The sequence below is a fragment of the Chaetura pelagica genome, unplaced genomic scaffold, assembly GCF_000747805.2.
Source record: "Chaetura pelagica isolate M959 unplaced genomic scaffold, ChaPel_1.0 scaffold405, whole genome shotgun sequence".
In the NCBI taxonomy this organism is placed as follows: Eukaryota; Metazoa; Chordata; class Aves; order Apodiformes; family Apodidae; genus Chaetura; species Chaetura pelagica.
In genome coordinates, this window is record NW_009953489.1 from 898,607 (window position 1) to 922,444 (window position 23,838).

The window sequence follows — 23,838 nt, forward strand, 5'->3', positions numbered from 1 at the left end:
ACCTCCTGCCCAGGCCAAGAGTCACAGGAGTGTGAGCAAAGGCAGCACAGTAGGGACAAGCACAGGGGCTGGCTCTGCAGACCGGGAAACCCTGCTATGGCACCATGAAGACTTTGGTGGTTGTTTTGGGTGATGGGCCAAACTACCATGTCTTTCAGCTCCATGGATGCCTGGGTGGGTTTGTAGCTCCTGGTGTGGCAGTTGCTGGCTCACTGGGGCCTGATTTTCATCTGCTGTAAAACCAGAGGGGTTTTACTGGGGGGTTGGACGAGATGATCTTTCGAGGTCCCTTCCAACCCCTAAGATTCTATGATTCTATGATACTGTTCTGCTGAAGTAAAGGAACACATATGCCCCTTTCTGCTGCAGGTCTCAGCAGGTCTCTTATTTGGAGGTTAAAGATGTTCTAGTGTTGGATCATTTCTGTAGAGAGTTTTCTGAGGAGCTGGGCCAAGCGAGTGAGTTTTAAAACTAATCCATGAACAGAAACAAACCACCATGAGCAGACAGTGGTCACTGAGAGATTTGGAAGAGGTCAGACAGGAAGATGCCGTGCTGTTAAGTATGATGTATAATCTTGTTGCTCATATTTGCTTCTCTCTTGGATGTGGATGGTAGCAAGGACCACCCTGGTTCGATGCAAGCCAGTGTTCCTTGGCTTCCTCACCAGGCAACTGCAAAACTGTAAAATTAAATTGTAGCAAAGAGCAGAATTAATAGATGACATATGGACAAATGCAATTTACTGGGGAAAAAATCAGCACAGCTTTTGTAGAGCAGGTTGTGCCTGAGAAATGGGTGAGCAGCCTTTGAGGAAGTCAGACACCATAGGAATACGGATGGTGTGTTTTATATAGCATGCTTAGATTTCCAAAAAAGATTTGACAAAGACTCATAAAGCAATTAAGCTGTCGCAGGATGAGAAGGAGGATCCTCAAATGGATTAATAATTGATTAAAAGGCAGGAAACAAAGAATAGGAATAATAGCCCTCCTTTATTAGCCTTCCAACCCCTAAGATTCTATGATTCTATGATACTGTTCTGCTGAAGTAAAGGAACACATATGCCCCTTTCTGCTGCAGGTCTCAGCAGGTCTCTTATTTGGAGGTTAAAGATGTTCTAGTGTTGGATCATTTCTGTAGAGAGTTTTCTGAGGAGCTGGGCAAAGCGAGTGAGTTTTAAAACTAATCCATGAACAGAAACAAACCACCATGAGCAGACAGTGGTCACTGAGAGATTTGGAAGAGGTCAGACAGGAAGATGCCGTGCTGTTAAGTATGATGTATAATCTTGTTGCTCATATTTGCTTCTCTCTTGGATGTGGATGGTAGCAAGGACCACCCTGGTTCGATGCAAGCCAGTGTTCCTTGGCTTCCTCACCAGGCAACTGCAAAACTGTAAAATTAAATTGTAGCAAAGAGCAGAATTAATAGATGACATATGGACAAATGCAATTTACTGGGGAAAAAATCAGCACAGCTTTTGTAGAGCAGGTTGTGCCTGAGAAATGGGTGAGCAGCCTTTGAGGAAGTCAGACACCATAGGAATACGGATGGTGTGTTTTATATAGCATGCTTAGATTTCCAAAAAAGATTTGACAAAGACTCATAAAGCAATTAAGCTGTCGCAGGATGAGAAGGAGGATCCTCAAATGGATTAATAATTGATTAAAAGGCAGGAAACAAAGAATAGGAATAATAGCCCTCCTTTATTAGTAACTAGGTTACTGGTGGAGTTCCAGTGGAACTGGTAGAACCTGCATTGTTCTATTAATGTGGGGCATGGAAAAGGATGTGAATGCTGATGTGACAAAATGTGCTGTTGATACAAAAGAAGTAAGAAAAGTGCAAATAAAAGCTGGCTGTGAAGCACTGCAGAGGTATCACAATGCTGAGTGACAGGACAATGAAATGAGAGAGGGAATTCAGTGTCAATGCATATAAAATAATATACATGGTGAAAAGCAGCCACAACTATATGTGTACAATGATGGGCTCTAATTACCTTCCATCAGTCAAGAGAAGTATCCTGGAGTCATCCTGTATAGTTCTCTGAACACTTCAGCTCAGTGCTTAGGGGCAGTCAGAAAGACAAATTGAACATCAGAAATTAGGAAAGGAGCAGACAACAAAACAGAAGCATTATTGTGCCAGTCCATAAATCATGTTGTGCCAACATCTTAATTGTTGCATTTCATCTCAAAAAGGGATAACACAGAAGTAAAAAGGTATAGAAATGGATGAATGCAAAAATGGATCAGACTTGTGAAATGAGTAGATGCTGAAGAGAAAATATCTTTTCAAGTTTGGAAAAGACATGGGTGGGTACAAGAGAAGTCTATAGAGTAAGTGTGGAAAAGACTGTGAGTTGGGACAGTTTGATCCCAGTTGTTTGTAAGGCAAGAAGTACATGCTCCAAAAGGGAGGGCAGGCAAATGCTTTCTGAAACAAAAGGGAATTCTTTTTCTCTGGCAGAGCAGTAAATTCTGGAGGTCAATGTTACAGAAATCAGAAATTCAGAAGTGTTTTGAGCAAATGCACAGACCATAAAGGGAGCAAAACCAGCTGACAGCAGAACTGGCACTGGGACTTTGGTGAGAACTGTGGGAGCTCTTGAGAGGGAGGTGAAGATAAGGGATAGTAGGATGTAGTGATGTGTTCTGTTGCAGACTAACACTGTGGAAACACAGGGTCAGTTTCAAACCTTTTGGGGTTTTTTGTTTATACTGGTCTTCTTAGTTTAGGTTTGACACCTCCACAAACACTAAACATTGAGGTAAGTCTTTCTGTAGTCCTCATGTTACTCTATTAACTAGTTTGCAGGTGGAGGTGGATTTTGTTTGGGGTTTTGTTTAAGCATCATTCTCTTTTTAAGTGTTAGTGTTTATTGTGCAGATTCAACCCCTGACCGTGGCATTCTTCATTGCTGTTGAAAGTTAATGGGGGAAAAATTGCATTCCAAACATTTGAACCTGTAGTAGCCATGGCTGAACTTAGTTGATCTCTGGTGATCGGCTCAATTTAGTTACGATTTTTAGCCATTAGGCTGGGCCTGAATGATGGTGATTTGGTTGAGGCCAAATGTCTGTAGAAAATTGGCTGTTTGATAAGAGCCCTGTTATCAGAGGGGGATACTTTCTCATTTACATTTAGATGAGTATTGATTATTTATTTACTCAGAGAAGTGAGATTCGTTCCCAATCTTATCTCTCTCGTCTCTGCTTGTCAGCAGAAAGAGAGATAGAGCTCCTGACATCAGCCCAAGATAACAGCACTTTGTAGTGAAGATAAAAGTTGGAATGGGCCTTTTTCTAGTCTTGACTGAAAGGATAAGTTTTAAAAATTAGAACTGATGGGTCATGCTTTCAAAACCCCATTCTGAAGGCTTTGCAGCTTAAATGGCAACAGAATTGGTTTGTTGTTCTGTGGATGGCCATTCACCTTTGTAAGAGAGCTGCTTAATTTGATTATGCAGTGGGATTCTTCCGGGGGCACCTTTGTGTTGGCCTAGGAGGGCTGGGGATGTTGCACTGGGAGTTGTTTTGTTGTTTAATTCCTGATAAATCTTCCTCTTTTTGAAGAACAAGGAATACCTGCAGGCAGAATCTGTGGTGTGGATGGTTAAATGGGGATGTTAGCAGAAGGGACATGTGTTATGGAGGATCACCTCAAGGGGTGGATTGCCAGGCTGCAGGGGTGCCAAGCATGGCCTGGGAGCCAGCAGCTCTGCCTGTCCAAGTTAACCCCATTCTTCTGCAGCTGCTGGGCTGGCAGCACACCAGAACAACTCCAGAAGAGAAGAGTTGCTGTTGCTGGTTGTATTTGCAGTGTGTGATTCAGGCACTCGCTCCTGCCTGCAGGACACCTTACCAAGGATGAAGACAGCCACCAAGTCTGGTGGAGAAGAGACCTGGCTCTCATGCCCTACCAGGCCTTGAAGTGCCTCTGGGGCCCTCAGCAGGGCTTTGCTAGGTTTTGAACGATTTTCTGGCTCCTTTCAGGCTGCTGCCTTTGTTTGCTTTGTCCTTTCTGGATGCTCAAACACTTGTTTCTCCAGCCCTGCTTGCTCTCACCTAGCAACAGGTTCTCTCTCTCTTCAAGTATCTGTGACAGAATTACAGAGCTAGAATAGGGGTCAGTATTCATTAGCTTTGTCTTTGGGTGTTTTGCCCTGGTCACTTCCATTTTAATGTACTTGCTCCCAACTCAGTGGTGGAACATAATACACATGATTTACTCTCCCTTTGCTCAAGTGAGCAGGGCTGTGTGAGAGCCCTGGGCTGTGGCTCCAGCCCAATGCCTCTGGATGCAGAATGTGCTGGAGCTGCTGTCCCTGCTGTCGCCAGGAGCTCTGCCCAGGTCACAGGCCAGGGCTGCTCCCTGCCAGGGACTCAAAGGTTTATTTTACAACTGCTTGGAATGTTTGCATCAGATTACAGAAATCCATAAAATCCAGCTTTGGTTTTACCACTTTAAATTTTGTTGAAATTCCCAGAGCAGTATTCTGATATCCTGTTAGGAGACTGGTAAATTACCTCATATTTCTACTGCAATGACATCATTTGAACTTGTGAGAGAATTCTGGTAGTAAAACTGCTCCACAGAATCAGCCTAACATTTTTCATCTGTTGTGAAGTAGAGGTCATATAAATGTGTACAGATATTTAAAACACATTTTTTAAGAGTAGATATTCTCTAAAAATCCATTTACACTTTTTTTAAATGCATTTCTTAGTATTTTCTGTTTCAAAGGATTTATTCCTGTGGAAGGTTGCCTTGCTTTCTGGTCAGTAGCTCAGTTTCATTGCTTCATTAGCAGGCAGCTAATACAGACTTGACACAAACTGGATAAAACAATTTACCTGATCACAGAATTCTGAAGTTCTCCAGATAAAAATCATCCTTTGGCATGGGTGTGTGGGTGTTGGGGTTGGAATGGCCAATGGCTCTCCACAGGATGGTGGGAAGCTTGCTGAGCAGTGTGAGAGTTGTTTCCAAGGTGGGTGATGTTCTTTTGATGGGATCCAGTTGCTGGGATTGGATCCACACAGGGGGGTGATACACCACTGCCAAGCTCCTGTGTTTAGCCTTGTCCCCTCTTTGTTATGTGCATATGATGCTCTGATCATTTTAAGGCTTCGGTGACATTGGTGTCTGTCCTTATGCCCCATCCCTCTGTCTGGGAAGCACAGGGCAGATCCATCCCCATGCTGGAGAGAGCAGCATCCCAGGCAGCAGCTCCTACAGCACTGAGCAAGTGACAGAGAACTGTGTAAATGGAAATGATTTGCTGGGATTGGTGAAGTATTTGAGAGCACCTCCGAAGGGTCTTCTTACAAACAGGCAAAGCAAGTGTATTTTGCTGCCACTGATTCTGTTTTTAAAGCTCCACCAGTTTCTAAATACAAATTGATTTACCACTTTGATATTTGTTTCAGTTCAGTATATTTTGCTTCTGTCTAACAAGCCAGGCCTCTGTTTATTTAATTTACTTTAAATTTTTAATCACATTTCCAGTAGCTGGGAGAGAAGAAACGATGGTCTGTATGTGTTTGCCTTTTGTTGTCTGTGCTGGCAGGAGCCGTCTCTGCTGCTCCTCGAGCGCTGGTTGTTCTGTGAACACTTCAGCAGCCTCTCCTGCTGGGCCAGGGCAGCAGTTCTGCTTCCCCTAGGGCCTGCAAACAGCCCAGCTCCAGCTCTGCTCCAGTCACCAGGAATAAGGGTCTCCATTTTGTGGAGAAATAACGTTCCACTCCAGGAGCAGAACGCTCGGCTGGGGCCGAGTGGCGAGCACCTCACGTGGCTTCTGGGGAGACGAGATGAGCAGCAGTAATTGAAATTCTGCTGTAGTAAATTTAAAATTAATTGGCTAACAAATTCCATTTCTTAGGCATGCCATCTGAGGCTAAAATACTTAATTTTTTTATATGTTTTAAATATTTCATCATATGCTATCATAATTCAAAGTCAGGAAACATTCAGAAATATTTTAAGTACTGATAAAGAGGGAATAGATTTCATTATTTCAGTTCTAGTTATTTTGTTACATTAGGACCTGGTTAAAGGTGCTTTGCATCATGGATTTTTCTCAGGTGTCTGTTTAGTGTTATTTACTGGGTTACACAGAAATCATGCAGCTGGAATGTTGTGTGTGCTTCAGCCCTTGCGTGTGAGGGGTGCAGAGATCTGCTCCAGGGTGCAGTGGGAATGGGGTCCCCTCTACCCCCACCAGCTCTGCTTTGGAAGGGGCTTTTCTTTAGCCCAGGGTCTCACGGGTAGCTTGGCTCACCCAACTAACCCCTCTCAAGTCCTGGAGCTGACTTACAGGGGGTTCTCGTGGAATTGTGTTACTATGTTCTTTTTTAATTCCAGTTACAGCACACGGTTAAAGGATCTATTCAACCAAAAGATGTATTTTTGTAAGTGGTGTAATACTTGTAAAAACAATTTTTAAACACATTTTGTGTAGTTGAAAAACAGTTTTTTAAGTAGTGTGATCTTTCCTTGGCAGTTTGGTTTGAGGAGGAAGTTGGCACCTGAATCTCAAAGCTTTATAGTTACATGCAATGTATGTAAAAATAATTCCTTTGAAGCAATAGCATCTGTGCGTGGTTGTGTTTGATGCGGTTCAGTGGTAGCAGTGTTCAGATCTTTGGGAAAATGTAAAATCCATCCCTTGCTGACTCCTCCTGCACCTTGCAGCTGTTGAGCTGCTGGGCAATGCCGGGGCTGCAATAGCCTTCCCTGCCTGGCCGGGCTGTCCTGGGTGCCCACAGGGTGAGTGAGCCCATGCGTGGGAAGCAGGCACCAGTCCCCAGCTTCAGTTCCAGGTGGGCAGGGCCCCTTGCAAGGCAGGCAGGACAGCTCCATCCCTATCCAACAGCAGCTGGGAACAGTTCAGAGCAGCTGGTCTGGGCAGAACCAAGAGAACAAACACACTGGGCTTCTTCACATCAGGAGAGATGCCCAGATAACGCTATGTGGATACACACCAAGGCCTGAGTAGGTGTTTTGCAGGCGATAGCCCCACAGTACAGCAGGGACAGGGTGTCAGGACAGGCCCATCTGGTGTAGGAACAGCAGAACTGATGGGCAGGAGTTGGTCAGTAGTGTTGGGCAGCTGAAGGTGACTGGGATTTGTTGTTTCCTTGCACACCTTCCTCCACCTTGTGACAAGGCCCTTCCTTTTGGCAACAAGCTTTGAACCATGAACACCTGCCTGCCTTACCTCTAGGCTATGAGTAATCTCATGTTAGTTGAACATGATAAGCCATCACTTTGTTAGAAAACAGATGATTTTACAAGTTACTTTATGTTTCAGGTCCTCAGTATCGGCTGGAGAAGCAGAGTGAACCTAATGTCCCAGTAGATTTAGACTGTACCTTGGAGAGCCAGAGCACTTTGGAATTCTGCCTTGTCCGGGAGAACAGTATGTTTCCCCTTTTCACTTTTGCTCTTGTAAATTGCTTAAGCTCACATAAGTTATGTGTGTTGGAATACAAGCTGCACTGTCTGGGCAAGTAAGTTTTGATGCGACTTTCTTTCCTGAGGCTCTTCTCAGTAGTGCCAAAACAATATTCCAGAGGGAAATGATGGATTTCATACCTTCTAGTAAATAGTCTGCATCCTGTTTATCACTTCATGATTAATCTTTATCCGTTAAACTCTGCTCTGTGAAGTTATGGCCAACCCTGAAAAACACTGGAAATATGAAACTTTTTGCAGCCATTGCTTGGTGGATGAAGCAGTTGGTCTGCAAACTATTTGCCGTGTCAATATGGCTGTTACAGGCACTGGTTTTTTTTCTAATAGAATTTAAAGAAATTAACCATGCAGATGTAACTAGTGCAGTTTGATTCTTAAAGTGCTAGACAAATAATCTTCTCTCCAGTTATGCTCAAATATTTTAATTCTGTTACTGTTTTAATGGTCTTAATGTTATTTCCTAATTTATTTATTTACAAGGAACTATATGGAGCTTTAAAAAAAAAGACATTTGACACTGATTTGTGTTTATCCTCCATAGCATTTTGGTCCCTTCTTCATTCTTTCCAACAGTCATGCTCTCAGTTATATGGGGTTTTTTTGTTGTTTTAATTTACAGCTGTAAAAATGTTGATTGTACTAATGAGGAAACCAGTAGCATTCATGCTCTCAGCCAAGACCATGCTCAGCATGTTTTCTGCAAGCAATCACAGTTCAAGTAGCAGAAGAATTTTTTCTTTCTTTGCAAAGACAAGACCTCTCCCTTTATGCTGTTTGGCTATAGCATTTTGTAGTTTATCCTAGAATGACAGCAGAGCAGCCCCTCCTGATTGCAGAGGTGAGGAGCAGGCTCTGCTCCCGTTCAGCGAATAACAGAGGTGAGCTGTGGCTGCCGTGAGCTCACTGCTGGGATGTCAGTGCTGGAGCCCAGAGAAGCACTGACAGTTTTGGCTGCCCTTCTCCATACAGTGGGATTTGCTCCCAAAATATGTTCATTTCTTCATAAAATAGTTTTAAGAAACTATAGGAGAGAACATGGCAGAAGGTGGCAAGGGTGCATGAGGAAATACAGCTTTTCTAAACCTGCTAATCCAGTTGCACTCTTCCACAAGCCAGAATTCCCCAATGTCTGCATCCTGATTATTATTTTTGTATCTATTTTTAATCTATGAAAGATTCATACTAGTAATACTTTCATAGGCTTGATTAAAAATAATATATTTTAATCCAGGCTCTGTAATTAAAAGCATATTGTATATACTGCATTTTTAATGTATTTTCATCGTCTGTGGAGGAATCCATGCTGTGACTTGGAGCTGTATCTGCTGGTGCTCTTAACTCTCACAAGGGACTAGGTTCAGGTTGCACCATTACTGTAATAGTAAATCTGTCACAAGTTTTTAAGTGCTTTAGCAGGAGGCATTCAGTCTACTCTGCATCAGTAGCAAATGCTCCAGGAGACCCTCAGAGGCCATGTCTCAAAATAAATGTCGTAGCCCTGAGGGAAGGCTTCCCTTTCCCTGAAGCCCTGGGCAGTGATGGCTTCTTGTCCCTCCTGGGCAAGGGGACACAAGAACAAGCTGCTCTGCAGAGCGGAATGGGGGAAGGAGCAGGATAGATCCCTGAGGCTGGTAAAAAGTGCACTCCATTAGTGAACTCTTCTGGCCCTCGTTAAGCAGATCCATGGTGCCCACCTAAGGCCATGACCCTACTAAGATGTGATTTCCTCGTGTTGCCTGGGGCTGTAACCCAAAGTCTCCCCAGACCTCCCGGTGCTGCCGCAGCCCTGTTGATAGGTGGTGGGTTTTGGTTTCCTTCAGGAGTCTTGCTCTTGTCAGCACCTGGAACACATAAAAGCAAAGGCAAAACAGACACTTGGACTCAGTAGAGTTCCAGAGCAAAGCACTGGGTTAGTTTGCTCAAGGCTGACAGTAATCTAGGCAAAATGCTAAATGCTTACATGAATTCTGTCTCTTTTCTGCTGTGCTGCTGCTAAATGTTTTCTGAATTGATTCTAAACTAGAATGAGGAAGGCAGGAGAAATCTGCTTATAGTTTGTCCCCCAAAATGTGGGTGAATTTGAAGTGATGTTCCATTGTCCCTGCTTGGGGATGTTTGTGAAACACGTGTGCCGAGATGCTCAAGGACAATTCAGTATATGAGATCAGTCATAATTCATGCATTGTACATAGCCTGGTTCCCCCAGTACACACTAAGAAATTGGATTTTGTAGTGCTTCAGGAGCTATCTTTTGGCACGGCATTAGAATAGAAATATTGACAGTTTTGCACTATTAATAAAACAAAAGCTTGAAAATCCTAACATCAAAATGAAATATTTATTTTGTACATTTTTGTTTTGTTTAAAATATTTTTAGCTTAGATGTGCCAGTCAGGAAAAACTCTGTTGCAACAGCCATTATTTTTAAATGTGCTCTTCATAGTCTCATATTAATTTATAAATATATATGTGTATGATGCCAAACATCTGCAAGTAAAATAGCTGCCAGTTTCCTTTGGGCAAATAGTAAGTTTATATTTCAAGCGATTAAATGAAACAGAAAACCTTCCATTATTAAGAAATACATATGGAGAAAACCCCTATCTATCTATCTAACATTTACTAATAGCATTCAAACTAATAAACTGTTTCCAGTATGCAGAACTTTTTAACTCGCATGAAGATTTATCTTTAAACTAAAAGCCTGCACTTTGTAATGTGAAATGCTTTTATGTGTAGTAGCAAAGTATTCATGGCTAATTTAGTTTTATTCTTACCGTCTTAGTTCTGGAAAGTTCCTCTTTCTCATTTTATCATTAGATAGTAATTAGTATTCAAGGGAAATTGGTCTTAATATATTAAAATTGGTTTAGTGCCTTTAAACCTGTACCAAAGCAATGTCTTATTGGAAAATGTAATTGGGGACTCTGTGTATGTAATTAATTGTATTACAATTAAGAACCTTCATTAAGCAATATACTAGTACATTAAAGTAATAAGTGACATTTTTGCAAAGCAGTTAACTTTGTATTTTGTTGTTTTATTGAGGAAATACAGGTTCACTTGCTCTTAAGTAGGCTACATACGGCATTTCAATATTCTGATATTACTAATATGTCATTTTTATATGTCCTGTAGTGCTTACAGGAATCCCTGTTGGATAAGGCTCCTTGGTTTAGCTTCTAACTTATTTTCAGACTTGTGCTTCCAGTGTCTGTTGCTTCATTATTGTTTGTCTCATTTGAAAATTAGGATTTTCTATGAGGAGATTGGACTGAGTTAACTCTGTATTTCACAGTAGTTCAAGTACATAAACAAAAACACTACCTCTGTACTGAACCTGGTTTAAAAAACAAACAAAAAGCAAAGCAAAAGACCCAGCAGCAGAGTGAAGATCTTCAGCTGTTTTTTCTAGATTGTCAGTTTTCTGGTGACCATCAAATGCAAAAACTGCAAACCAGTGCCATGGCTGCCTTCTGAGGCACTGTAGTGCTTCACCACAGGAGCTACCCTAAAGAGGAGAACTATGTAGCTCTTGATACCATTTTTGCTTTTTTATTCAGCTTCTGCAGGCAGAAAACACCACTCTTTTTTTTTTTTTATGTAAAAGGCTGTGGTGTAACAGTCTGTATGGTTTGGCCACCTGAGCGATCTGAGCAGAGGTGGAGAGAGCTCTGGGGTGGCGAGGCAGAGGCACACTCTTCCTCTCAGCTGTTCTTTTCCAGCACTGGATTTTCCTACCCTACTTCTCCAACACCTAAACCTCTATCCTGGGCCAAGGGAAATGCCTCCATCATAGCTGTGCTTTGCTCTTCAGGCAGGTTTTTATCTTGTGCCTGGTTTATCCCACACCTGTCTCCCGCTTTTTTAAATTTTTCCTTTCATGAAGTTAGTAATCTTTAGTTAGGTGGGTTATAAAGAAAATCTTCAGAGGTCATTGCAGACCAAGTCTCTGAGTCGTTATGTGAAGGAGCTTGTTTCTGGACAAGGAATCTGTTCCTCCGGGACGGGATCCCTGCCGGCAGAGCTGGGCCAGCTCTTGGGCTGAGTTACAAACCTGGAGCATCCACTTCACTCGATTGTCTTCCTGAGCAGAAGCTTTTACATTCAAAAGCCGCACCATGATCTCCATACCCTGGCAGGCCTGTAAATATTTGACAGGTTTATTCACAGCTGCTTGCATGTGGAAAATATTTTTATGCTTTTTCCCCCAATCAGCTGGTGGGGGCTGCTCTTCCCTGGCGCGGAGCTCGGGGGTCTCGCGGGCGGCCTCGCGCGCCGCTGGCTAACAGTGATATGCCAGGTTCTGCACTCAGGTTTTTCCCTGCAGGGCATTTCTCTCTGTTGTTACTGATATTGCTGCTATTATCCAGTGCCCCTCAGGGGTTCGCGTGTCTTGCCGTCTTCAGACAGATGATCTGTTTTGATGGTGGAGTTCCTGGCTGCTCTCCCAAGAGCAGCAACTATAGAAATTCTGTAAACCTGAATCCATTCACAGAGCTTCATAAAACAAAGTCTGCAGAGGATAGGGATGCACGGAGGATCAGAGAGGCTTCCAGAGCAGCATCCCACCATTTGGCTGCTCTGGCAGCAGCTAATACTCCACTGACAAGGTGCTCACCATTTCAGTTATGGTCACACTTTTTGCCACTGGATATGATCTGGCAGGCACCTGATTTTCTTTCTAATACTTTTAATTTGGGTGTGTGAAATGCAAGAAGACTCAGCTTCATAACAGCCGTGTAAAGTCAGTGTGTTGTGTTCCCTGTGCTGGTAATTCAGTGTGGAGGGTGCATGGGGCAGAGGGGGCCGGGAGCACACGGGCAGCAGGACCGGCTGGGCCAGGCTTGGTCTTGTAGAGTCTTCCAAGGACGTTCTGCAGGAGATGCAGGAATGAGGTTGATGTGTTGCTGTTCTTCTTGACACTTCTGAACCTCGCTGCTGCCCGCTCAGCCTGTTGGTGCCCGCGCGCAGGGGCTCTGCCGCCCTGCTCTGCAGGGTGCTGCTCGGGGCGAGGGTCTCCTCACCCGCGGGGACGCGTGGCCTGGTGTGCACCCCCTCGGAAATGGCACCGAGGAGGCGGCTGCTCCGCATCCCGAGCGGGGCTTCTCGGCGCTGCGCTAACAACCCCAGCAGGTTTCCAGGGCTCGGGGCTGCCCTGCCGTGCCAGCAGTGCCTCCCTGCTCACTGGTGGGCAGGGGGATGCCCCGGTGTCACCATGTGGTGACACAGCTTGTGTCCCAGCAGGGCGGGCTGTGGTGGCATCTCCCTGTTTCCCGTCAGTGGAGGAGGGTCCCAGTTCCCTGGCAGCAGGGCGGCTGCCATCCTCCCGGGGCTGTCAGGCACTGCCATGCACAGTGTTTCCAGATGCTTTTAAGTGCACAAAAAAGTTTGACGTATCTCAGTGTGTCTTTGAAGTACTGCAGCGTGCAGGTTTGACATGATACATTATGATAATCCATAGTATAGAGACATTAACACAGGGGTCTTTGACAAAATACATTGTAATGTCTCTGAAGGAGCCATTACAATTTATCTTGTCATTCTGGAGCATGGAGCGGTTGCAGTGTTAAGAAGGCTCTGCATAAATTCACATGTAGACTATTTCATTTGATTTCCTGGACTCTTTAAAGTCAGATGGCACAGCCCAATTGCGGTGTTAACCCCTCGCTGTCCCCTCTGTCCCCAGCCCTGTGCTCAGGGGCTGTTGGGCATCTCCCTCGCCTGCTCTCCTGTGGGAAGGGTGGGAGGTGTGGGTGACTAATGTCTATGAAATTGAAACCTTCTTTATGCTCTCAACATGTATTTGCACTTATTCAACAGCACCTCCTACCCTACTATGATATAGACATGAAAGATACTCATCAGAAGCAGTGGCATTTGTTACTTAGCAGATAGCAAAGGGAACATCTTCAGCCAGGAGGAAAGTGTCCCTGTGCTCGGGGGGTGTTTCTTCCCTCTCGCCTCCATTTGTCCCGCCTGTGGCCACCACCCCAGTGATTTCCCTCACTGAAGTGAATGGCATGTCCTCCTGCAGCTCTGAACTACTTTGTAAGAGGAGCCTGGTCGTGCCTCCACAGTGTCTGAGATGGGGGCCGGTGCTTTCCTCCCCTGGGAGCTGTGGCCTTTCCTGACAAACCGTCCCCTTGTTGGCACAGCCCACACATGGAGACTCACTGTAGCTTCCCTGTGAGCTGCAATCCCCAAATGTGACGGGAATGTGCATCCCCTGCTCCAACCCTGCAAGTCTTGAACAAAATTAATACCAAAAAAAAAATCTGACAAGTTTGTAGCCTGCTTTGCTGGATCTTTAAGACCTGTACTAAAACTCCGTCGTCTCCTCTTCCCATTATTAAAGTTTCAGCAAAATACAAAGTTTTCATTAATCTCCTGCAGCAAATTTAGTGCTCTGGACTGGCAGTTGATGCAGCTTTTAGGACCACATTAGCTGAGATATTAAACAAAGCAAGTCAGTCTTCAATATCTTCTGTAAGAAGCTAAATCAGTTTTCAAACATATTTATACCACTTTATCTAACGGCATCTGTATGATCATTTAGAGCTGAGATGCTTTATTAGCAGCTGGCACAGAAATTACTCTGTGAAAAATTATATATCGCATTATAGTAATGTTTAAATTGGTGTTAATCCAACGTCATAAAATGTAAAAAATCTTTAAAGTGTGTTATATTTTTTCAGTAATTGGCATTTTGGTTTAATGAGATGTTACCTTTTATAAAGCTGGTACCTGCAGTGGTAATGAGAATACTAATCAGTAAATAAAGTGCAGCTTCGTCACCACAGGGCGGTGGGCAGAGTGCCCCAGGTGTTGCCAGTGTCACAGCCCCTGGGGGATGCTGAGATCTGAGCTAGTGCAGGTGTCGAGGGCAGCACCTGTCTGGGGTCCCGCTGGCATCCCCCTCCCCTGGGCACAGGCTGAGGGTGTTCCACAGGATCCTACCTACTCCCCCAGGGGTGTCTGTGCTCCAGGGCTGTCCATGGCACGTGGACACCTGCCCTGGGACGTTCCACTGCTCCTCCTGTGGGATGCAAACGTGTATCCTAACTTCCTTCACCAGTAGTGATGGTGTCCCTGGGGGGAGGGTGAGGATTTCCTCCTCCCAGAGGGGTGGCCCTGGGCTCTCCCAGAGGCGCTGCAGCCACGGGCAGCCCAGCCCACCAACACCACCATGTGCCGCAGCCTGACCCTCCGCTCATCATTGTTGGCTTGTTTTGCAGGTTCACGAGGAGAGGAGATCTCGGAGGAGGACCCTCAGATCGATATAGCTACAGTTCAGGACATGCTCAGTAGCCACCATTACAAGTCCTTCAAAGTCAGCATGATCCATAGGCTTCGATTCACCACTGATGTTCAGTTAGGTAAATCAATCCGTACTGTAACACTGCGGAAAATGGAATGGTTCCAACCTTTGGCCATCTCTGACACCTAGCTGTCCATCTCGGGCATCTCTAAAGCAGTTATCACGTTGGTCTGTTTTATCATATAGCACATCACTTGAAAGTGTTGCTAGCATTTCAGCAGTTAAAAAAATTGCTTTTGGTTGAAAATGCTTTGGTATTTTTATTATCCACAATCAGCTAGCACATGTTTCTTCTGAAAGAAGGCCATTATTTAATGACCTCATATCTGTTTTTTCAATCTAGGCTTCCTAATGGAAAGCTTCTTGCCAACTGTTTTATTATTTTTAAGTGAGGCTGTGCAAAATCAGGAATGATTAAGTTTTTCCTTTTCTAAGACGGAAAGATTTTAATGACCAAGTGGAAATTTGACATGGAACAAAATAAAACTAGCATTCTCTAAAGGTTTTATATTGTCCTTATTAGCTTTCTGAATGCTTTTGGAAATCTGAAGGCCAAGGGATGACAGAATCTTGAATTATAAAAGCTCCCATTACTGTTTTAAAATGATTGAATGGCTTTTTATCTTTGTGTTTAAATTGTGAAAATTTGACTAATGATGCATTGGTAGGTGACCTGTGACATTCCTGCAAATACCTTCCATAAAGAAATGATTCAGCAGTAAAATATTAAGTGCCCTAATGTTTACAAAATTAATTTATTCTGCACAATTCAGTAGAATTCTCAAATCTAAACTATACTAATTCCTGTATTGTCACTTCAGTCTCTTCTTCTGTCCTTAAGCACATGCAGAAGTCCATGTCACTAACATTTTTGCAGAAGAGGCTTTTGTCATTTATTTTGAACTGTCTTGTTAAGGAAGGATTTATCTCCTGGTGCTGAAGCAGGCCAGTGCTGGGCACATTTTCTGCTTTTGAGCAAACTATCTGGGTGTGATAGTTTGCTTCCAGTGAAGTTTGACTCACTATCTGGGAAGTGTCAGAAATGAGGGCTTGAAAAGGTCATGACAGATCACTAAAGATAAATGGTTAAGGGAGAATAGCTGTTAAATGAAACAAATGGCTTAACTTGTGTAGCAGGGAAGGAGCTGACCCTGTCCAGTAGCATAAGGACCATAAAATTTCCCTTTTATAACAATCTGTGAACTTGTATACTTTGATGGCACCACACTGACAATGTGATTTTTATAATCTATTAATTTTTTTTAAATCAAAGAAAACCCCAGTGGGGTATTCCATGTTTGGGCAACTATACAGGATCAAACCTTTAAATAAAGTAAGCATTGCTGGGGTTTCTCCTGGTTTGTTTTTTTTCAGATATTAAAAGAGCAGTGCTGGTAAAATAAGCACTGAGGTGCTGTTTGGCTGCCGAGTGCTAATGTGTTCATCCTCTGCGAGTGACAGGCTGCTCCTCACAGTCTGAAATGGAAAAAAAGATGGCTAATTGTTTTTCTCTGCTCATCAGTAGCTGTGGGTGGGAGCTACTCCGTGTCAGTTGAGTGATGGCCAGTTGCAAAGATTTTCTCTGTAGCATTTCAGTGTCACCAGGTCTGTGTAGCAGCCACAGCAGAGAGAGAGTTTTTCTAGAAGATGTCAGGAATCCACAATCATTCCGTTGCTGCTCCTTCACAGTATTGAGCTGTTTGTGAATTATCGTGTTCATACTGGTACTTTTTGAATATTTCAGCTTTTTGGGGGCCTGATCTTTGAACCTGAGCCAAGGTTTTCTGAAAACGTTGGAGTAATCTCAACCTTCTGTACATTGTGCATAGTTTTTCTATAGTAAAAAGTGACAATAAGTGACCATGGGAGGAAGAGCCACCTTCAAGTGATGGTTTTATGGCAGTGAAAGCTTTAGCCACAGCACTTGAAGGTCTGGGGGGTGTTTTAGCTCACGTGACAGTGTAATGCACATACCCTGGTGCTCTCAACATTTTTACAAAGATTCTATCATGTTGTGAGGGAATAAGACACATTTGCTTGTGTATCACATTAGCAAAACTAAAAGCAGCATACTGTCTTGGAAAATGAGTGCTGGCAAGTATTTCAGAAAAGGGGGGGCAGCTGCAGACCCCAGCAAAGAAAGCAAGAAGAGAACAGTTTTACTGGACTAACACACCCATGACATTTCTCTTGAGAAAGTGAATTGATTAAGCAAATAGTAGAAGAAGCATATTTACTTGTTTTTTTGAGTATGACTAATCTGTGCTGCAATACAGCAACTGCAGAAGCCACCTGCATAATACTGTTTTGATTTTAGGTTTCAACACTCAGATTGTGAGAACAATAACACAAAAAAGACAACATTCTTTGTCAGTGTGCTCTTTGGATGTGTGTGAGCTTGAGGCAGTGATGTCGAGATACAGAAATAATGGATGAAGTGTACAGCAACAATTTGCAGATAAAAATAATAGAAGTTAAAGTGTATTTTACATGATAAAAAAAGATGAAAGAGGAGGAAGTCTGTTACATCCAAGATGGTTACAAAATCCGTGCTTGGTGAAGTAGCCTCTGCTGAAAAGATTGATGCAATGGGGAGTGACCTTGGCTTGGAGCAGGAGCTGGTGATGTATGTATGAGCATCTCTCTGCTAAATGGACCCAGATTTGTAGCACTAATATACATGGAAGCCCAGAACCAAACTCAGGATGGCAATAAATCAACAGCCACTTTGGGTGTCATTTCTGGTTTATATTCCACTATTGTTCTATCACTTTAATTCATGTCACTATCATCTGTTCATCTGGAACAGTTTTATATAATTTTCCAGTGGAGTTACCTGACAAATCCTATCAAATTAACAAGGTGCATTAACAGTATTGACTGACTGTGAATTCTGAAGTTGCAGGACCATACAGTGAAAATTTTTAAAGGATATTTTGGGGTGATGTTTTCAGAGGGAGGGATGGGAAACAACTCTGGCACACAAAGAATTTGCACCTTTATTTTTAGAACTTGCCTTTACTTTTTTCAGTGAGTAAAAAAGAACTTGTACCATCAACTTTGCACGTTCTCCTTAAACTACGGAAAATGCCATTTTGAATAATTAACAATTACAGTGAAATAACAATGCTGATTTTAAATAATCTGTCCAAAATTAAATTACAAAACAAAATGGGCTCCAGATACAGCATCAGCCAGCTCCAATTACCTAGTTCTAGCAGTCCTTGTGTTAATTGGACTCTTGATACAATGTTAATTGAAATGTGATCTCTCTGAAGCGACTATGTTTAATGACAAAGTGCATTCTTGGATTAATAGCAGGGGGAGGGTGTCCGTGGTGTTATTGTAACCTCTCCTACCAGGGGCTGTGGTGAAGGTGACCTTGTGTCAGTGGGCAGGGCTGCAGGCAGCTGCCTGCTGTGGGTGTCTGCATGCTTGGGGTTTAGAGTTGTGGAAAAATACCAACTAGCACGGTTTGCAAATTCTGCAGCTCTGACCAGACTTTTAAGAAATATTAAGTTAATTTTGGAGAGCTTGGAAGAGTGGCATCTTACTTTTATTGTGTCATCTCTCTTAAAAGTTTTATCATCAGCTGCTTTAGCTTTGATTGTGCTTCAGGTGAGCCAGGCATAATGTGTTGGAAAGTGTCACAGCCAGAACCTCCAAGAGGGAAGAGGTTATCTCTGCTGTTTTTCCAGAGATGCAGGAGTTAAATGGTGTTTAAATACTTTTTTCCTCCATTGCTTCCTTTTGTCACTTTCTCATGAGCCTCACCTATAATTCATGGCTGAAGAAATGCGATTATTTGGAAGGGTCCGCACAACTTGGTGTGAAGTTTGTTCAGTCTCATCAGCAGCGCCTGAAGGAGGAGCTGCTGGCGGGAGCAGCGTGGGGCTCTGCGCCCTGTGGGCGCGGGAGGGACAGCCGGTGTCCCGGGCTGTGCTGCCCGTGCTGCCCTCACCGCTTCGGGAGGAGCCAGGGGAGGGGCACAAGGGGGTTTTCGGCTCCATCTCCCCGCAGCTCTGCCGGGGATCAGTGCGGGGCAGCGCCGCGCCCAGCCGGGCTCTGGGGAGTGGGGCCGGGGCTGCAGGGATCCGCAGCCTGCTCCCGAAGTGCCTCATTAGAGCTGGCGTGAAAATGCCAGCAGTGTGAAAGCACCCGGGGTCTCTGGGACTGGAGGTCTTTGTTCATGAGCACTGGTAACACAAAGAGCGGGTCTGTGGTGCGGGTGGGTGTTGTCCCTCCAGCAGCGCTGCGGGGGGCAGAGCAGGAGCCCTGCCTGCTGGTGTCTGCCACATGCAGTAGTGGGGACTGAAAGATATCTTTTTATAAATCTTGCAGCTTATGTAGCTGTGGCTTCCAGAAGAGCTCTGTATGTGTTGAGAAGATTTTTTTCTGTGATATTTCTTCCTTGTTGGTGTACTTACTCAGGAGAACAAAATGCAGATTATCAATGCAGTTTGATAACCATTTGCTTTTGGTTTCAAAAGCTCCTGTGCTTTCAGAAAGCCCAAAAGGACAATATACCTTCATCCCATTTAAGATTTATAAAGTGTGTCAAATGGCTGATATGAAATCACTTAAACAGATCACTGTTGTGGCTCTCTATTCTTTCTCATCTCAGGTATTTCTGGAGACAAGGTAGAGATAGACCCTGTTACTAATCAGAAGGCCAGCACTAAGTTTTGGATTAAACAGAAACCCATTTCAATCGATTCTGAACTCCTCTGTGCCTGTGACCTTGCAGAAGAAAAAAGCCCAAGTGAGTAGTCCTTTTTATTTATGTTCTCTGTTCTCTCCCTTCCTGTATGTGCTAAATGTCCAAAGAGTTATTACTGCCATGTCCTTTTCTTTCTGTAGGTGTATTTTATTCATTATAGGATGTTTTTAATCTGACTCAATTCTGCTACAGAGAACACAACATAAACAGATACACATTTTACTTACGAGTGTCCTTTTAAATGCTGCTCACAGCTAATGGCACCACGAGGGTGTTTCTTGCCCACTGCCAGGAGCTGCTAACGGCCTCGTGCCGCAGGAGCGCCGGCCGTGCCTGGCTGCTCTCTGGCCCCAAACCACAGCAGTCAAATACGTTTCAACATCCTTGCAATTTTAACTTCTTAACATCCAGACTGGGTTAAAATGATTTCTTAGGTACAATTGAGGATCTTGAACATACAGTAAGTATCAGCACAGTCTAAATTCTCTTCAGCCCTGGGGTCACTGGGATGGCGATAAGGCAAGCTCAGGGCAGTGTGGTGGCCATGGACCCCCAGGCCAGCCAGGCACCCACTGGCAAGGGGTCACAGTCTGGGATGTTCAGAGTGCCCCTTCAAAAGCCCAGTGCTTTTGCTTGTTGCATCAATGGAATAATGAGAGTCTGTGTCTGTACAATTTATTTTAAGAAGCAGAGGATGGGCCCTGGGGAGTTGGCCAATGTCTCCCAGTGGTGCCCAAATGTAACCATCACTATCAAAAAGTAACTGTGGTTCAAAAGCTCAGATGGATTTTATGACACTTGTGATTTTGCAGGGTAGGGATGCTAAGTATTAAGTACTTATCTGCAAGGTGACAGAGAGGGAGAATTATGTGATACATATTTACAGAGGTAATGATCTGTTGAATTCTCTTGGAAGAGTAAATTTATGGCTGCCACAGATTTTATCAGCAATTATTGAACTATATCCTTCTCCCCTTCATTACCCCTTCCTACGTCCATGTTCTTAGTCCAGTCATTGTCTTCCTTTTCTGTCTCTCCAGCAAGATTTCATGGTCTTTGGGAAGGCATGATCCCAAGGAGGAGACGTCCCTAATGACCCAGCAGTCTAAAACTGTTGTCTCTGTAGTTGAGGTGCACTTTTGTGCTTGTACATCTATAAACACCTTTGGTTTTGTAGTCACATTTCATTTCAAATGCAGAGACTTGTGGTGCTAAAATTGTGCCCAAAAATGAGTCTGTGTCTGACACCTGAGGTTTCCAGTTCACTCTCCCATCAACACAACAGTCTGAGACCTTTGAGCTGTCCCCAAACACCTCCAGAGCTGTGTCCTGCCAGGGATGGGGCTCTTCAGCCCCAGGGGCACCACTTGCTGATTTAGGAAATGGTGCAGGGACACAAGTCCTGCCAACCTTGGGAGAAATAAGGGGCAGAATTTCAACCCCCAAATGGAGTCTAGTGGCAGAAGGGCAGTACCTTCATGTGGAGACCATTGAGTGAAGGATTGTGGTCACTTTGGAGAGGATGCTGGCAGGTTACATCAAAGGCAACCTTTGTGATAACAAGGTTTCTTATTTACTCATTTTTACATGGTCATCAAAAACTTCCTATTAAATAAGTGTTGAGCATAGTTCCAAAACAAGAAAATAATTCCCCCTGAAATCTGCTGTCTTCTTCCTGATTCACTAAGGATGTTCCAAAAGTCGTTATTTTTGGCCAGTAGAAGAGACTTCTAGTGTGACATCTCAGAATGATACATTTTGGGGAACTCTTAACAGCAGATCAGTATCTCTTGAATTTTAAATGGAAAAAAAGTTATTTTAGTAGCATAAAGGAATGAAACTCACTGTATTTCACAAGTTTTGTCTGTGATTTTTATCAGTATGTTGATAGATGTTTGTAGCAGAGTTTACATCAAAAATTATTCCTGGATCTTGCTTGAATGAATTATTGCAAAGAAAGGGAGGCTGAGTAAAGATAAGGTCTTTTGAATTCTGCAGTATATTTTGTTTTCATGTTTTTATCTCTTGTAACACAAACATGCTCCATCTCGTCTCTCAGGAGCGTTCTGCACATGGAACAGGGGCTGGAAACACGGGGGTTGCTGCTGCCTGGCCTGGGACGGAGCGAGTGCTGCTCTGCCAGGGAGACACTTGTGCCTCTGCAGAGCGCAAAGGGGTCACAGGGGCCTCCCAGTGTGACCTTTGGTTTTGGCAAGGGGTGTTGGGAGGGGAACGTGGTCACTGTGATCAGTGTAGCTGGAGGTTTCTGCAACAATTGTTCCTCTGAACCTGCGATTAACACAGTGTAATAAGCAGTGAGCTCTTAATTGCTGCAGATTAAGGAGATTTCAGAGTTTTTACTGGTTCCTTTCTGCAGAAATGTAACAACAGAAATTATGTATCAGTGTAGTGGAGAGTCTGGTGTTTATTTGCTGTGAGTTTTCTCTGAAAAGGCAGAGTAATGCAGTGAAGCTTTAGTGGCACTTGTGTGAGTGTTAAAGGACTCAACAACTCCAGAGGCGACGTGTTGTGAATATTTACAGAGAGACTCAGAGTCGTTCCGGAAGGGGCTGAATCTTCCCTGTGCTCTGAGTTCTCAGGACTCACAGTTCGGTGAAGACAGAACATGAAAACAGAAAGCTTTGGCATCTAATTTGCCACTAATGTGGGCACTGTGGGCAGGAATGGCTGATGATTATTGTTTGCCCTTGTCGTAGACCTGGGTCAGCATTTGAATTTTTTTTTGTAAATTAGATCAGACTCCCTGAATTTAAGCAGAGGGAAGAGGTAATGGCCCCGCTCGATCAAATGCCATTAGAACCTGAAAACTCTGTATGTAAACGGCTTGTTTAAATCAGGTTCAGTCTGATTATCACGAGAGATTCTGAATGTTTTGAGTCTTGAAAGGAAGCATCCCATCATTGAGAAATAAGATTTAAGCCTTAATAAAGTAGTTGTCATTTTTATAGCTGAAAAAAGCTTTGTATCTCAATTAAGTGTACATAATATAAAGTCTTAAGGAAGCAACATAATACATTTAATGCAATTATATCCCTTTGCAATAGTGTAATTTAAAGGAAATCTGATTCTGTTAATGTCTCTTACATTACTTGGACAAGGGAGAAACTTCAGTGTCACAGCCTTTGTACAAAGTGCCCAGTGGAGCAGCAGTGGCTGTGAGGGATGCAGCGAGGCCATCCTGGAGCCAGGGCTGGACTGCTCGGGGCACGGAGCCTCCTCAGGCTGAATCCTGGGGCTCTGCCCTTCATGGGTGTTTTATCATAGCTGCAGAAGTCCGATTTAGTTGATAAATTACTTAAAACACTGAAGAAGCATTTTCTGTGATCCTTTTCCTGCTTTTTTTTTGTTTGTGTGTTTTAATAAAGCAGATACATCTCAGTTGCTAGGTCAAAATATCCTTAATATTAAGGTAGTCTAAACAAAGGTCTTCTGTAGGTCACAGAGTACCTTGGTAACTTCAGTTTGTAATTTAATTGCCTGCTTTGCACCCTGCAGCTTAAGATTTCCTTTAAATTCTTATTCCATTGTTGCACTGGGGCTTAACAGAGTGTTAACCTGGTAATAGGCACAGGGCCTCCCCATTATATGTCTCGCTATCGAGCGGTTCTGCATGACTAGTTAAAAAAGATGGCAAGAAGATTAATGAAAGCCGCCTAGTACAGAGGGGGGTAGGTACCTTTGCAAGACTTCTAGTGAGGAGATATTAGAGCTGAACCAGAGCTTGGCTTTTTCTTTATCCCGTGACCTTTGAACCTGCCTTACTGTCGAGAGCTGCCAGCAGAGCCGACGTTTTGATTGATGTTGCTACACGAGTCAGTCTTTCCCATTGAATTCCACATCTGCACGAAAATAGCTTTTCTAGCAGTATTCATACTGGCTGTAAGTGATAGCCAAAGTGATGCCTGAAATGCTTTTATGTAGTTTTCATTTAAAGCTAAAGCTACTTGATGTTTTAATTCAGTATACGGTTCCTCCAGATTATGCATGTTGGGTAATACTAAATTAATGAATTCATTATTGAGTTGTGAAAGGCCTAAAAACATACAGGAAGCTTTGGGAATGGATGGACTCCTGCTGCACGGGGAGCTTAAATAGAGATGTTGCACGTTTGCTCAGAGCCCTGCAGAGGAGCCAGAGCAGAGAGGCAACAATTATCCGTGTGCTTTGCAAATGGTGCACAAAATATTGTGTGGTTATTCCTAATATTCCTGCTCTTGCTGTGAATAATGTGGTGTGTGAAACAATGTAAGAACATTGGTACTTGATAGGAGACTGAGAGCAGATTCCTGCC

The 23,838-nt window shown here is 43.6% G+C and overlaps 1 protein-coding gene across 3 annotated transcripts in view; it reads left to right on the top strand.

The window, feature by feature from the left end:
- MAPKAP1 (mitogen-activated protein kinase associated protein 1) overlaps positions 1 to 23,838 on the top strand; it is an 85,052-nt gene that overhangs the window by 53,570 nt on the left and 7,644 nt on the right. The window contains exons 7-9 of one of the 3 annotated variants that reach the window (XM_009998813.1): positions 7,322 to 7,429; positions 14,724 to 14,864; positions 19,431 to 19,568. In XM_009998813.1, the coding sequence (XP_009997115.1) occupies positions 7,322 to 7,429; positions 14,724 to 14,864; positions 19,431 to 19,568 (387 nt within the window). The remainder of the gene's footprint in view (positions 1 to 7,321; positions 7,430 to 14,723; positions 14,865 to 19,430; positions 19,569 to 23,838) is intronic. The other 2 variants (XM_009998815.1, XM_009998814.1) reach the window with 2 other exon arrangements.